Source organism: Caretta caretta, chromosome 11 (assembly GCF_965140235.1).
Source record: "Caretta caretta isolate rCarCar2 chromosome 11, rCarCar1.hap1, whole genome shotgun sequence".
Classification (NCBI taxonomy): domain Eukaryota; kingdom Metazoa; phylum Chordata; order Testudines; family Cheloniidae; genus Caretta; species Caretta caretta.
In genome coordinates this window covers 13838278-13851532 of record NC_134216.1, presented here as the reverse complement: position 1 = coordinate 13851532, position 13255 = coordinate 13838278, and the positions used below count along the sequence as shown (strand labels likewise).

At 43.7% G+C, this 13255-nt stretch overlaps 1 protein-coding gene across 1 annotated transcript; it reads left to right on the top strand.

Annotated features, from left to right (window-relative positions):
* The first annotated feature begins 138 nt into the window (after positions 1 to 138).
* Positions 139 to 10388, top strand: DBI (diazepam binding inhibitor, acyl-CoA binding protein). Its single transcript, XM_048869145.2, has 4 exons — positions 139 to 255; positions 1978 to 2095; positions 4848 to 4910; positions 10121 to 10388. Exons 1-4 carry the CDS (start codon positions 247 to 249, stop codon positions 10192 to 10194), a joined length of 264 nt encoding a protein of 87 aa, XP_048725102.2. The 5' UTR covers positions 139 to 246; the 3' UTR covers positions 10195 to 10388.
* Positions 10389 to 13255: the final 2867 nt, after the last annotated feature.

Here is a 13255-nt window from a genome sequence, read left to right as displayed (position 1 = left end):
CTGAGCCCGCCTCCCGCGCGAGAGGATTGGTGCGGGCGGGGCGCGGTGTCTCCCTCCCTTCCCGCCCAGATGGAATCGTGATTGGTCGCCGGGCGCCGCGTGCCCAGCCCGGCTCGGTGATTGGGCGGCGGTCGCTCTGGTGATGGCTGAAGGGGTGGGTCTGTGGGGGAAGGCGGGACTGCAGATGCCCGGGGCCGCGAGCCAGTGAATCAGCCGCGCGACAACTCGCTGCTCCCGACCGCTGCTATGTCTCAGGTACCGGGAGCCCGCGCTGGGGGGAGGCGCTGTGGGGCGGGGAGCGGCCCGTTCACATTCCCTCCCCCCACGTTCCCATCCCCTCAGCGGGGCGGGGGGGGGGGGGTCGCTTCACTCGCCTGGTCTCGCCCCCTGTAGCTGGGGGCCCCTCCATTTTTCTTCCCCTCGCCCCAGGCTGAGGGGGCGGCTCTGGCTCGGCGGTAGCGACTCTTCCCCCCCCCCCCCTTCCCCTTTTCCGCCCTTCTCCCGGAGGCTTCTTGCTCCCGCTCCCTGTGAGAGAGAGACCTGAACCCAGGCGGCTTCTCCTTTCGCCCAGGGAGCCAGCCTGGGCCTCCCCGCCCGAGCTGGGCTCCCGCCGCCATCTGCTCCTGCTGGGGCTGGAGCCCGCAAAGTGGGAGTTGCCGCTTCCCCCCCCCCCCCCCCCCCCCGCCCCCACAGCCGCTGCAGCGCTAAGGCCTGGGGCTGCAGGCGGCCGTGGGGTTGTGCAGGGCAGGCCCCCACTCTGAAACTGGGTTGAGAGCGACCCTGGGGGGGGGCCGCATGCCCAGCGCAGCGGTTATAAGCGGCGTAGGGCACGTCTGCTGCATCCTTCTTGTTTCTCCATCTCCTAGTAACCCGAGGCCTGTGTAGTGCTGCCATTACAAGTAGTTATGGGGGGTGGTATTAGCCTTACAAAGGGAGAGGTGTTTGCATGGATGCACAGGGTCGCATAAGGGCGCCCTGGGTGGTAGTGGAGACTCAGGCTGCTGCCCATGGGGCTAGTAAGGGCCTGGTGTGAAGGTGCCATGGTGAACAAGTAGCCTGATTATCAAGATTCACACCAGTGTAATTGAACGAAGCACTGCTGAAGCCAGTGGGCTGGTGTCAAGGGAAAGAAGACTGTTCTCTTATCAGACCTCTTGGATATGTTGGCTTGGTAACAACTAGGACACAAGTTGTGGAGTTGGCATGTCCTTGTACTCTTTAGCAAGCTAGCAACTACTTTCAGTTTGTGTGTGCATGTGCAGCCCTATAAAATAAGGGATAGCACTTCACTGCCACAAAAGTGGCACATAAAATGCTTGCATAAACATCTGCTGTGTAACATGTTGAGACAATAAATGAATGGGGGTGGAGAGAATATACAGGGGAGAGGTCATTCACTTGGATGGGGTTGGGGTGGGAAATGGCTGGTAATTACTAGCAAAAATGTTAGGTGCCAACTGTCTGACTATATAATCTCAGAATCACAAAGTGAACTTCCTTAATTGGGGGAGTGAAGGGGTGGGAATACTTAACATTTGAGGGCTGTGTTCAAGGCTTCCTTTCTACCAAATCTTCACTGCAGATTTCCCAACTTCTTTTCCCATGCAATATTTATAGCAAACATCTCTGATCCTGCTGCTGCTTCCAAAATAGCAGACTTTCATTCATCCTACAGGGCACAAACTGATGTAACACAGGGGAGAGTTGAAACTACTGATTAGTAACACAGTTCAATTGACTTTTAATGTGTTACAATTATTAGCATTTCTATCTACATACAATGTAATGTTTATAATCTCTTGTCTCATACCTTCATGTAAACTCCAGTCATGATACTTGGTTTCAACTTTAATTTTTGTGTCCTTCCTGCTACTTTGTCATCTTCAAGCAGACCATACATTTGTCAGTTCAAGATTTAAACTAATATCTACTGGCAAGAGTGAAAACCAACGTAGACTTTATGATCTTTTCATTTAGGCTGAGTTTGATAAAGCTGCTGAAGAAGTTAAGCAACTGAAATCTCAACCAACAGATGAAGAAATGCTGTACATCTACAGTCACTTCAAACAAGCTACAGTTGGACAGATAAACACAGGTATGTAATGGAAAGGAGTTCTAGGCTTGAGGAATAAGTGCTCATAAACATTAATTTTCAATAAAGAGAAAATAAGTGCTCACTTAACACTTTAAGAGGCTGCTAATGGCTTTAGATGTCCATCTTGCTGTAAATTACTCTTAAGTAGTGAAACTGAGCAGTGTATAATGCAACGTGACCTTGACCTCTAGCTCTCAAATCACTGACAGTAAACAACTACACTGCTTCTTTTTTGAGGCAAAGTCTCTATGGTGTGGGCAAAGAGTGGGTTTCTGAAAGTTTGGGCGTCCTGCTGCTTTGGCATAACCTTTACATATAAATGTACCAAATTGACCCAACCCTCTACTATTCAGCTGAGAGCTGCTTAAACAATATAAAAATAATTGTGTGTTCTTACCCTGCATTCAATTCTCTTTATTTTGTACTTTTTCTACTTGGCATTCTTAACTACTCTTGACCTTGGGTCCTCCCATTTTTATATGCTGGAGCAATACTGTTTCAATCCTCTGTATGTAGATGTATTTGGCCAGTAAATTGTATTGCACTAGATTAACCAACGCCTCATTAAAATAAATAGGGTATTGATAGCTATGTAAATGCCTCCCTAAGCAAATAACCAATTGTCCTTATTCTCAAACCTTAAAATAGCTGCCCCTAGTAGACTGATGTAGGGAAAAGCAATGTAGCTACCCTACTGCTAGTGCCAGACTAATAGGTGAAAAGCAAGTAAACTTTCTTCTGATCTTTTAAGGCCAAGTACAAGTCGTAATGATATGATTAAAGGTTTTTCACTAGTTTGGTTTAGACTAGTGCAATTTAATGACACTTACTTTGATTTTAAATCTGGTCTATACTTCTCTAAATCTACAGGCATTAACTGAACTGATAACCAGTTTTGAACAAATACCAGCTAAAACACAGAAGGTGCACTAGCTGAGGTTATATCAGTGCAACTTGTGAATATAGAAAACCCTAAGAATCCTGCATCCTTTATATAGCTGCTGTATGAAATAGCATTAATTTTCAGCTTTTGGGCAGCTGTGACCAAGAGGCTATCTAGACTAGGAGAATTGCACTGATGTAGATGCTGCATCTGTGGAAATGGGGCTTGAACTAGTTTACCGGGGTAAATTGCAGCATACAATGGGCATCTGCATTTACATAACTGCACTGGTATAAAAACAGTGTAGGTAAGGCCTAAATAGTACTACTTTTAAAGAAAACCAAAGGCAGCTGAAGCCATAAAAAAAGCAGGTGTGTACTGAAACAAGAGAAACTTCAATCAGAGCTGGCTATGGGATTTGGAGGAGAAACAAGTCCACCCACAGATGAGGTACAGTGCTAAGCCTGTTCCACTGCTTCACTTATCTTAAGAGGCAAACTTTCATAATTTCCCAGTCTAATGGTGCAAACAATCTTAGTGGTCTTGCATAACATCTGAAGTGAGTTAAATCTAGAAATGGAAAAATGCCAGCTGAAGCACTGGCGTACTGACTCAGTTAGTGGTGAGGCCCATCAGACATGGGTTTGGTTCCAAGTTGCCTGGAGTTGGCACACTGTAGATTTGTTAAACACGCACACAGACTTTTTTGTATAGACAAACTTACACTACACTGTAGGCCTGACTCTGCAAAGGAGCAGAGGTGAAAAGAAAACTAGCTAGGCTCTAAGCTTAGGCTTCTGGAACAGCATGGAATGCAAAATTGTTCAGAGTCAAATTAGTGGTCTTGAAGTGTCATGGCATGCCATTAAAACTTGCTTCACAATAACACCACTAAAAATCATATATCCGTTCATAGCTTACTTCTGGAACAGGCACATGTGGAGCAATAACCTAGTTTCCCATTTTGTTACAGGGGTGGAACTACCAACTATGCTATAGGTCACTCCACTGCTGCAAGGCCAGCACAAGGCTAATGCTCTGCCTCTACATCTAGCCACTGGTCTCATAGCACTTACCCATGACTGCATATTAAATTTAATTGGGAACACTGAGAACTTTGACTCTTTTGAGAAGACCAAAAGCTGGAAGTTATTCTTGAGACTGGGAGGAGGTTTCATATCACCTTTCTCTTGTGTATTATGCCATCTCTTTGGCTACAATATCTTTCACATCTCTTAAGACTGAGTTACAGTTGAGCACCTCTGCTGATACCCTTAACTTAACAGAATTAACCAAGATGTAGCAGAAAACTCTAGTACTCTGTGACTCATTCCTAAGAAGCCTTAAGGTTACCTAGGTTGTAGAGGTCAACCATATCTTATTATTGAAGGGACACCAACTTTAAGTTGAACAAACCTTCAAACTTTTTTTTAACTACAGCTGCCCTTGAGCTTCATGCCTACTTTGGTTTTACAACTGCTGTCCTACTAATGTGTTTTCCCCTGTTACTGTATGAAGTGCCCATCCAAACAGGAAAACTGGCAGTGCTGTCAAGTGCACAAAGTAAACTGAAGTTTAAATTGAGTCATAGTAAACTTGAGTTCTCACCAACAATAGATAATAAACTTAGTAGAGATGACAATGTGGAGTTCTGTTAACGCTAGAAAGTTATAACTGGCTTTCCCCAGCTTCTGAACAAAATAGAGTGTAGTCTAGAAAGAGCTAATTCAGGAAGTATAATCTCTGAAATGAGAGACCATTGTGACACAGAACCACCACATCTAGAGCAATCTCCTGAAAGGACATGAGATTCCCAACAGTGTGGTTTGTATCCACTGACTCTTCTATGGCTAATATTGTCTCCTCTAGAGCGCCCTGGCTTTCTTGACTTCAAAGGCAAAGCAAAGTGGGATGCCTGGAATGCATTAAAAGGTAAGTCCTTTATTAAAGATGACATGAAAACAGCAGGGTTGGTCACAAATCCTAATACTCTCGCTACTTAATGAATGAGTAGAAGTCTTCTGTGACTACATGTCCAAGACAATTAGTAGTTGCTGCTGGCAGGTTCAGGCTCACTTACCTATATACTCTGATATAATTAATGGATAGTTAACACTGTAGGACAGCAGACTTAACGCTTCTAATGTGGTACTTCTGAACTGGCATTGAACTGTTCAAATCAATACCTAATTACAAAAGTGCCCCAGGTTATTTATACATATCTATTTTAGATCTTTATATAGCCATTATCATAGTATCTGAGCACTTCAGTCTTTAACCTTTCCTCCCATCCTTCTGAGGTGGGGAAGTACCATTAGCCCTCTCTGCATACGGAGAAGTGAGGCACAGACTGACTTGCTCTGCAACAGACTTCTTGTGTAACCTTAGGCAAGAAATTGATCTTGGTCTGCCAAGTGCCAGGCTAGCACCCAAACGACTGGATCATTCTTCTCCTCAATAATGTTGATGCAGTTTCTGTGTTCCATTGCATTAACTAAATTGCTCTTCCAATCAAGAGGGATTATCGCTGGGACCTCAGCTCACCTAATCACTTCACAGATGTGAAGTCCAAGACTAAGGTAGCAATGTACCTAAAAGGCAAACTGCTTTGAGCCACCCTCTCCTAACACAGCGAGGGGTAGGTGTATTGCTATTATCTGCACTATATCCAAATGTTGTCTTGGAGAGTAAGCTTGTGTCTCAAGTCATTGTTCAACGGTCATTTGCGGAAAGAATGACAGATGCCCCTGCAAACAAATCAGAGCAGGTCTAATATAGATCCAACAGCCTGGAGTGTCCCTCTTAACTTCCTTACAACTTGACTGCATGCCACCTAGTCACATAGCAAGGAATTGTAACTTGGCATTAAGATGTCTTTTAGACACAGTAAACTGGCTTGTGACTGAACAAAGCTGCATGCTTTGTCAAAGTACCTTCCGGGGGAATCCTGAAAGGAATGTAGGCTCCTTCTCTAGAAGGCAACACCAAATCACATGCAATACCAAATTATAACCAACAAAAATGTTGTAAACTGTCCAACCAAGAATGTAAATCCCACTTCTACATGTATGAAACTTTTAAGGGTTTTTTAAAATATTGCCTGTCCTGCAGCTGCTTTGTTTTAAACCCAACCCCTGCTGGGGAAAGTCTGTCACCTGGAAGTAGTATGCAGGCCCTGTCAGGAAAGAGGCCAGCCTACACTTCCTATGATGCAAGGAATTACAGCTGATGTTGCTTGGGGCCAACTTGGTGGGAAAGAGAAGCAACTCCACTTCTAACTCCATGGCCCTTTTGTTTGGGGGGTCGGGGAAGGGAGAACGTGAAGGGGGAAAGGCAGGTAATTCCTGCTTGGAAAAGGGCAAGGTACAGGATGGGTGACACAAACAAGTTGTCATAGGGAGCAACTCCTGTTGTGCAGGGGTTACCCCATCACAGTTGTGCCTATAGAGCTAACCTTATGAATAAGATGTTCTCACTGGATCAGTGGCTTTCAATCTTTAAGGGTCATTTGCAGACCCTTATCTCAAATTGAGGTATGGACACCTTTGGAAATCTTAAACATAGTATGTGGGCCCATGCAGCTCTGAAGACCACAGGTTAAAAACCACTGCACTAGATCAAGAGTGTAATATTTTTTAATTTTGTGAGCATTTAGGCTGCTGCTACTAAATAGCCAAGTAGTTGAGCATCAGTTTAAAGGTTACAGCACAAAGGCTGGACAAACAAATGAATCCCTAGGAGGAATTGCAGCTATAACTCTAAGGTGGGTGGCCCACTTTCATTCATTGACTGTGCTATGGCATGCAAATTAGAATGTCTCCCCGGAATTGCTTGCAATGAATGGGTTACAGCCTCCACTAATCTCATGATGCTATGGCATACTCAAAGTGTTCTGACTGCTTGGTAATATTTTACTGTTCCAGCTGAGTTCTTACTACTCTACTGCAGTATGAGACTTGCTCACCAGCCCTGTAACTTCACAATTCACTTCTTTTAATACAAAGTGATTGGCACTAAGGAGCTTCCAGGAAGCAGCTGTGTATCCTCCAGCTGTTTTAAAGTGGTTTGCCAAAGGTTTCTAGTGCAACATAGATCTTGCTAACAGGTTTCAGAGTAGCAGCCATGTTAGTCTGTATTTGCAAAAAGAAAAGGAGTACTTGTGGCACCTTAGAGACTAACAAATTTATTTGAGCGTAAGCTTTCATGAGCTACAGCTCACTTCATCAGATGCATTCAGTAGAAAATACGATGGGGAGATTTATATACATAGAGAACATGAAACAATGGGTGTTACCATACACACTGTAATGAGAGTGATCAGGTAAGGTGAGCTATTACCAGCAGGAGAGTGGGGGTGGGGGGAACCTTTTGTAGTGATGATCAAGGTGGGCCATTTCCAGCAGTTGACAAGAACGTCTGAGGAACAGTGGGGTGGGGGGAATAGTTTTATTTTGTGTAATGACCCATCCACTGCCAGTCTCTATTCAAGCCTAAGTTAATTGTATCCAGTTTGCAAATTAATTCCAATTCAGCAGTCTCTCGTTGGAGTCTGTTTCTGAAGTTTTTTTGTTAAAGTATTGCCACTTTTAGGTCTGTAATCAAGTGACCAGAGAAATTGAAGTGTTCTCCAACTGGTTTTTGAATGTTATAGTTCTTGATGTCTGATTTGTGTCCATTTATTCTTTTATGTAGAGACTGTCCAGTTAGACCAATGTACATGGCAGAGGGGCATATATCACATTGGTAGATGTGCAGGTTACCGAGCCTCTGATAGTGTGGCTGATGTGATTTAGGCCCTATGATGGTGTCCCCTGAATAGATATGTGGACACAGTTGGCAACGGGCTTCGTTGCAAGGATAGGTTCCTGGGTTAGTGGTTCTGTTGTGTGGTGTGTGGTTGTTGGTGAGTATTTGCTTCAGGTTGGGGGACTGTCTGTAAGCAAGGACTGGCCTGTCTCCAAGATCTGCGAGAGTGATGGGTCATCCTTCAGGATAGGTTGTAGATCCTTGATGATGCATAGGAGAGGTTTTAGTTGGGGGCTGAAGGTGATGGCTAGTGGCGTTCTGTTATTTTCTTTGTTGGGCCTGTTCTGTAGTAGGTGACTTCTGGGTACTCTTCTGGCTCTGTCAATCTGTTTCTTCACTTCAGCAGGTGGGTATTGTAGTTGTAAGAATACTTGATAGAGATCTTGTAGGTGTTTGCCTCTGTCTGAGGGGTTGGAGCAAATGCGGTTGTATCGTAGAGCTTGGCTGTAGACAATGGATCATGTGGTGTGGTCTGGATGAAAGCTGGAGGCATGTAGGTAGGAATAGCGGCCAGTAGGTTTCCGGTATTGGGTGGTGTTTATGTGACCATCGCTTATTAACACAGTAGTGTCCAGGATGTGGATCTCTTGTGTGGACTGGTCCAGGCTGAGGTTGATGGTGGGATGGAAATTGTTGAAATCATGGTGGAATTCCTCAAGGGCTTCTTTTCCATGGGTCCAGATGATGATGTCATCAATGTAGCACGAGTAGGGGCATTAGGGGACAAGAGCTGAGGAAGCGTTGTTCTAAGTCAGCCATAAAAATGTTGGCATACTGTAGGGCCATGCAGGTACCCATAGCAGTGCCACTGGTTTGAAGGTATACGTTGTCCCCAAATGTGAAATAGTTATGGGTGAGGACAAAGTCACAAAGTTCAGCTGTCAGGTTTGCCGTGACATTATCAGGGATACTGTTCCTGACGGCTTGTAGTCTATCTTTGTGTGGAATGTTGGCGTAGAGGGTTTCTACATTCATAGTGGCCAGAGTGGTGTTTTCAGGAAGATCACCGATGGATTGTAGTTTCCTCAGGAAGTCAGTGGTGTCTCAAAGAGAGCTGGGAGTGCTGGTGGCGTAGGGCCTGAGGAGGGAGTCTACATAGCCAGACAATCCTGCTGTCAGGGTGCCAATGCCTGAGATGATGGGGCATCCAGGATTTCCAGGTTTATGGTTCTGGGATAGCAGAATATCCCAGGTCGGGGTTCCAGGGGTGTGTCTGTGCGGATTTGTTCTTGTGCTTTTTCAGGGAGTTTCTTGAGCAAATGCTGTAGTTTCTTTTGGTAACCCTCAGTGGGATCAGAGGGTAATGGCTTGTAGAAAGTGGTGTTGGAGAGCTGCCTAGCAGCCTCTTGTTCGTATTTCGACCTATTCATGATGGCAACAGCACCTCCTTTGTCAGCCTTTTTGATTATGATGTCAGAGTTGTTTCTGAGGCTGTGGATAGCATTGTGTTCTGCACGGCTGAGGTTATGGGGCAAGTGATGCGGCTTTTCCACAATTTCAGGCCGTGCACGTCGGCGGAAGCACTCTATGTAGGAGTCCAGTCTGTTTCGACCTTCAGGAGGAGTCCACCCAGAATCCTTCTTTTTGTAGTCTTGGTAGGAAGCTCTGTGTAGGTTAGTATGTTCAGAGGTGTGTTGGAAATATTCCTTGAGTTGGAGTCAAAAATAAGATTCTAGGTCACCACAGAACTGTATCATGTTCGTGGGGGTGGAGGGACAGATGGAGAGGCCCCGAGATAGGACAGATTCTTCTGCTGGGCTAAGAATATAGTTGGATAGATTAACAATATTGCTGGGTGGGTTAAGGGAACCACTGTTGTGGCCCCTTGTGGCATGTAGTAGTTTAGTGTCCTTTTTCTTTTGTAGAGAAGCAAAGTGTGTGTTGTAAATGGCTTGTCTACTTTTTGTAAAGTCCAGCCACTAGGAAGTTTGTGTGGAAGGTTGGTTTTTAATGAGTATCCAGTTTTGAGAGCTCATTCTTAATCTTTCCCTATTTGCTGTAGAGGATGTTGATCCTTAAGTGATCACTCTTGGTTACAGTGTGTATGGTAATACCCATTGTTTCATGTTCTCTATGTATATAATTCTCCTCACTGTATTTTCCACTGAATGCATCCGATGAAGTGAGCTGTAGCTCACAAAAGCTTATGCTCAAATAAATTTGTTAGTCTCTAAGGTGCCACAAGTACTCCTTTTCTTTTTTCATAGATCTTACTAGACAACTGAAGTGGGGAGAACTTTGTTCTTTAAGTGTAACAAGTGGCTATTACAAGTACTCTGTGGGGAATATGGCTAGAACATTTTAGTCTTCATCTGATGCATGTCTTCTCATTTCAGGAATAGCCAAAGAAGAGGCAATGAAAGCTTACATAGCTAAAGTGGAAGAATTGAAGGGCAAATATGGCATCTAAGAATTGCATCCACTCATGACTTGCACACCTGAAATATGCCTTATTTCTTAATACTGGGGATAACTGAGTAGTGGGGATGACTGGAATGTGTAGTGTACTGCAGTTTGAGTTCTGCAATTCAGATTAAACTACTAATTGTTTAAATTCAATCACTTGTAAATTACACCTAATGAATTAAAGTACATTTGTTATCATTTGTGGTGGTCACTTTAATATAGGGATTTGGCTCATTTGCTTATCTCCATCTGATAACTGACAGTGATAAAGATTTGCAAAAATAGCTATGATGCAACACTTTAAAAGTTTCTTGCACTTCCTGTTTGTTTCAAAACTGAAGCTGCTAGCTATCTTAGTTTCCAGAGCTGTCCTGCCCACTAGAGGGCTCCAATAACCTTTCATAATGCAATAGGAACACTGGCTTCATCAAAACTAAACAGTAATTGTGGTAACAATTACTATCTCTAGTGTAGAGGAGGCACTTGATGGATAATTTGCAATTACTAAGGCTAGAATACTTCATAATAAGATGGCTAATCTTAATACTATAGATTTAAACATTTTGTTAAAGCTAATGTTAAAAAAACATTCTGAGGATTCTTACTAGTATGGTTCTCTACACTGACTCTGCTATGGCTGGTGCCCTTTACCCAAGCACGCTTGATTTAAGTCATTAGAAAGCCTTCCATCCCTCACAGTATAATCATCTACATAGCATACTTTGTGAGGATCTCAGAACTTCCCCAAGTGGGGAAATTCTCATGTGTTGAGGGAGGGCAGGGGAGACTTTTAGTAATTTGCCTACCATTCTGCAGTCAATAACTGATCTCTCTACCCAGTGCCAGTCACTAAATCCTACTGTTGGTTATAGGCCGTTCCCTCCCATCTCCCTTTCTTAGCCTGTATTTAACATGAAAACAGCCTTTCCCTCTGGATACTTTAGTTTGTTGCTGTCATTACCAACATTAAAAGGAAAGACAACCTGTGGTTGGAATGGGCAAGAACTTAATCGAACACAGTGTAGTACCAGTTGACATAGCGTCTCAAACACCACTCCAGAAATAAAAATCTTACCTGGGAAAATTCTAGGACTAGCTTTCAAAGGAATACTTTCAAGAGCATTTAAGTATCTTGCTTCAGTGGTTGTTTTGTAGCTACTTTTTGTTTCAAAAGATGAAGCCACAACATGGATTTAAGGGTGTAGGCTCAGCATGACCATGAATGAGGATTGCGGAGAATTCAGATAACTAAGTGGATTTTTTCTTTTTTCTTAAAAGGTGAGAAGTAACCCACATACTTTTATCTACCTTGCAAGAGGGACGCTATAGATTCCATCATACTAGCTGTTTGGGCATACAGGAATAGTATGTGCTGCAGGTACAATATCACGGGTAAATAGGATGGGGCCCTTTGACAGTTGTCAGGTAAGCCTAGGGGTAGTTGACTCAATTTTCTAAATTCATGGAAGTGCAAGGATTAGTGGATTCCAGGTAGCTGACTGTCTATCCTATTTTGTTAGTTGTGTATCTTTAACTTCAGAAAATCTGTTGGCAGTCAAATCACAGCTAATTATTTCCCAGCTACAATGCTAGCAGAAGGCTGAAATGGCTCTACCTCAGTTCCTTCCATGGATTTGAATGACCCTGGTCCACTGCTCTTTTAAGTAAAAAGGTTCTGTTGTAAACTTGGTGCTGTAGTTCAGCTTTTCAATTGAAGCCGGGGTGGGAGTGGGGAAATTACCTTCTTTAAGATAGAAAATTCATGGGTATTTTCCCTCTCCTTTGTTTCCTCCTGTTTCATGTCTCTCATTCCCTGTCTCTTCTGACTTCCTCCCCTTTGTTAGAAACTTAGTGTGTTATATCGTTTCCCTAGTAAAATACACGGGGTAGGAGTGGCAGTTCAGTTTAACCCATGAGATAACTTTAACTCCCTGCCAGCCCTAAATGCCTTAGGTGGCCCTGTCAAGGTTCCTCCCCCACTCTGAACTCTAGGGTACAGATGTGGGGACCTGCATGAAAACCTCCTAAGCTTACTTTCACCAGCTTAGGTTAAAACTTCCCCAAGGTAAAAATTAATTTTATCCTTTGCCCCTGGATTTCCACTGCCACCACCAAACTTTAACTGGGTTTACTGGGAAATGTAGTTTGGACACGTCTTTCCCCAAAAATCCTCCCAACCCTTGCATCCCACTTCCTGGGGAAGGTTTGGCAAAAATCCTCACCAATTTGCATAGGTGACCACAGACCCAAACCCTTGGATCTGAGACTAATGAAAAAGCATTCGGTTTTCTTACAAGAAGACTTTTAATAGAAGTACAGGAATCACCTCTGTAAAATCAGGATGGTAGATACCTTACAGGGTAACTAGATTCAAAACATAGAGAATCCCTCTAGGCAAAACCTTAAGTTACAAAAAAGATACACAGATAGAAATAGTTATTCTATTCAGCACAGTTCTTTTCTCAGCAATTTAAAGAAATCATAATCTAACACATACCTAGCTAGATTACTTACTAAAAGTTCTAAGACTCCATTCCTGTTCTGTCCCTGGCAAAAGCAACAGACAGACACAGACCCTTTGTTTCTCTCCCTCCTCCCAGCTTTTGAAAGTATCTTGTCTCCTCATTGGTCATTTTGGTCAGGTGCCAGCGACGTTACCTTTAGCTTCTTAACTCTTTACAGGTGAGAGGATTTTTCCTCTGGCCAGGAGGGATTTTAAAGGGGTTTACCCTTCCCTTTATATTTATGACATGCCCCCAAAACTCAACAGCTGTAGCTGTGAAATCAGCGATCCTTAGCGGTTTCCATTAGCTATTGGAATAGAATAGAACTGGCAAATACTTCCACTTCTGCTTTTATCTGCTGGAAGGTGTCATAATATTATCCCATGACAGTTTGCTAATATGTCTTCTGTCGGATAGAATGGCCATTTGCATGGCATTTTCAGCTGTCAGAATCTCTACTAGTACAACAGGATCATCTGGATAAGGTACATAACTGGGCCCTGGGAGACTGTGTGAGACTCAGCAAATCACTTAATTTTCCTTTTCCTCAGTTCCTTGTTT

Bases quoted from the DNA above. Each gene is read 5' to 3' on its own strand.
- DBI (XM_048869145.2), top strand. The intron at 2,096-4,847 runs GTATGTAATGGA...TGTCTCCTCTAG, and splicing joins AGTTGGACAGATAAACACAG to AGCGCCCTGGCTTTCTTGAC. The intron at 4,911-10,120 runs GTAAGTCCTTTA...TTCTCATTTCAG, and splicing joins TGCCTGGAATGCATTAAAAG to GAATAGCCAAAGAAGAGGCA.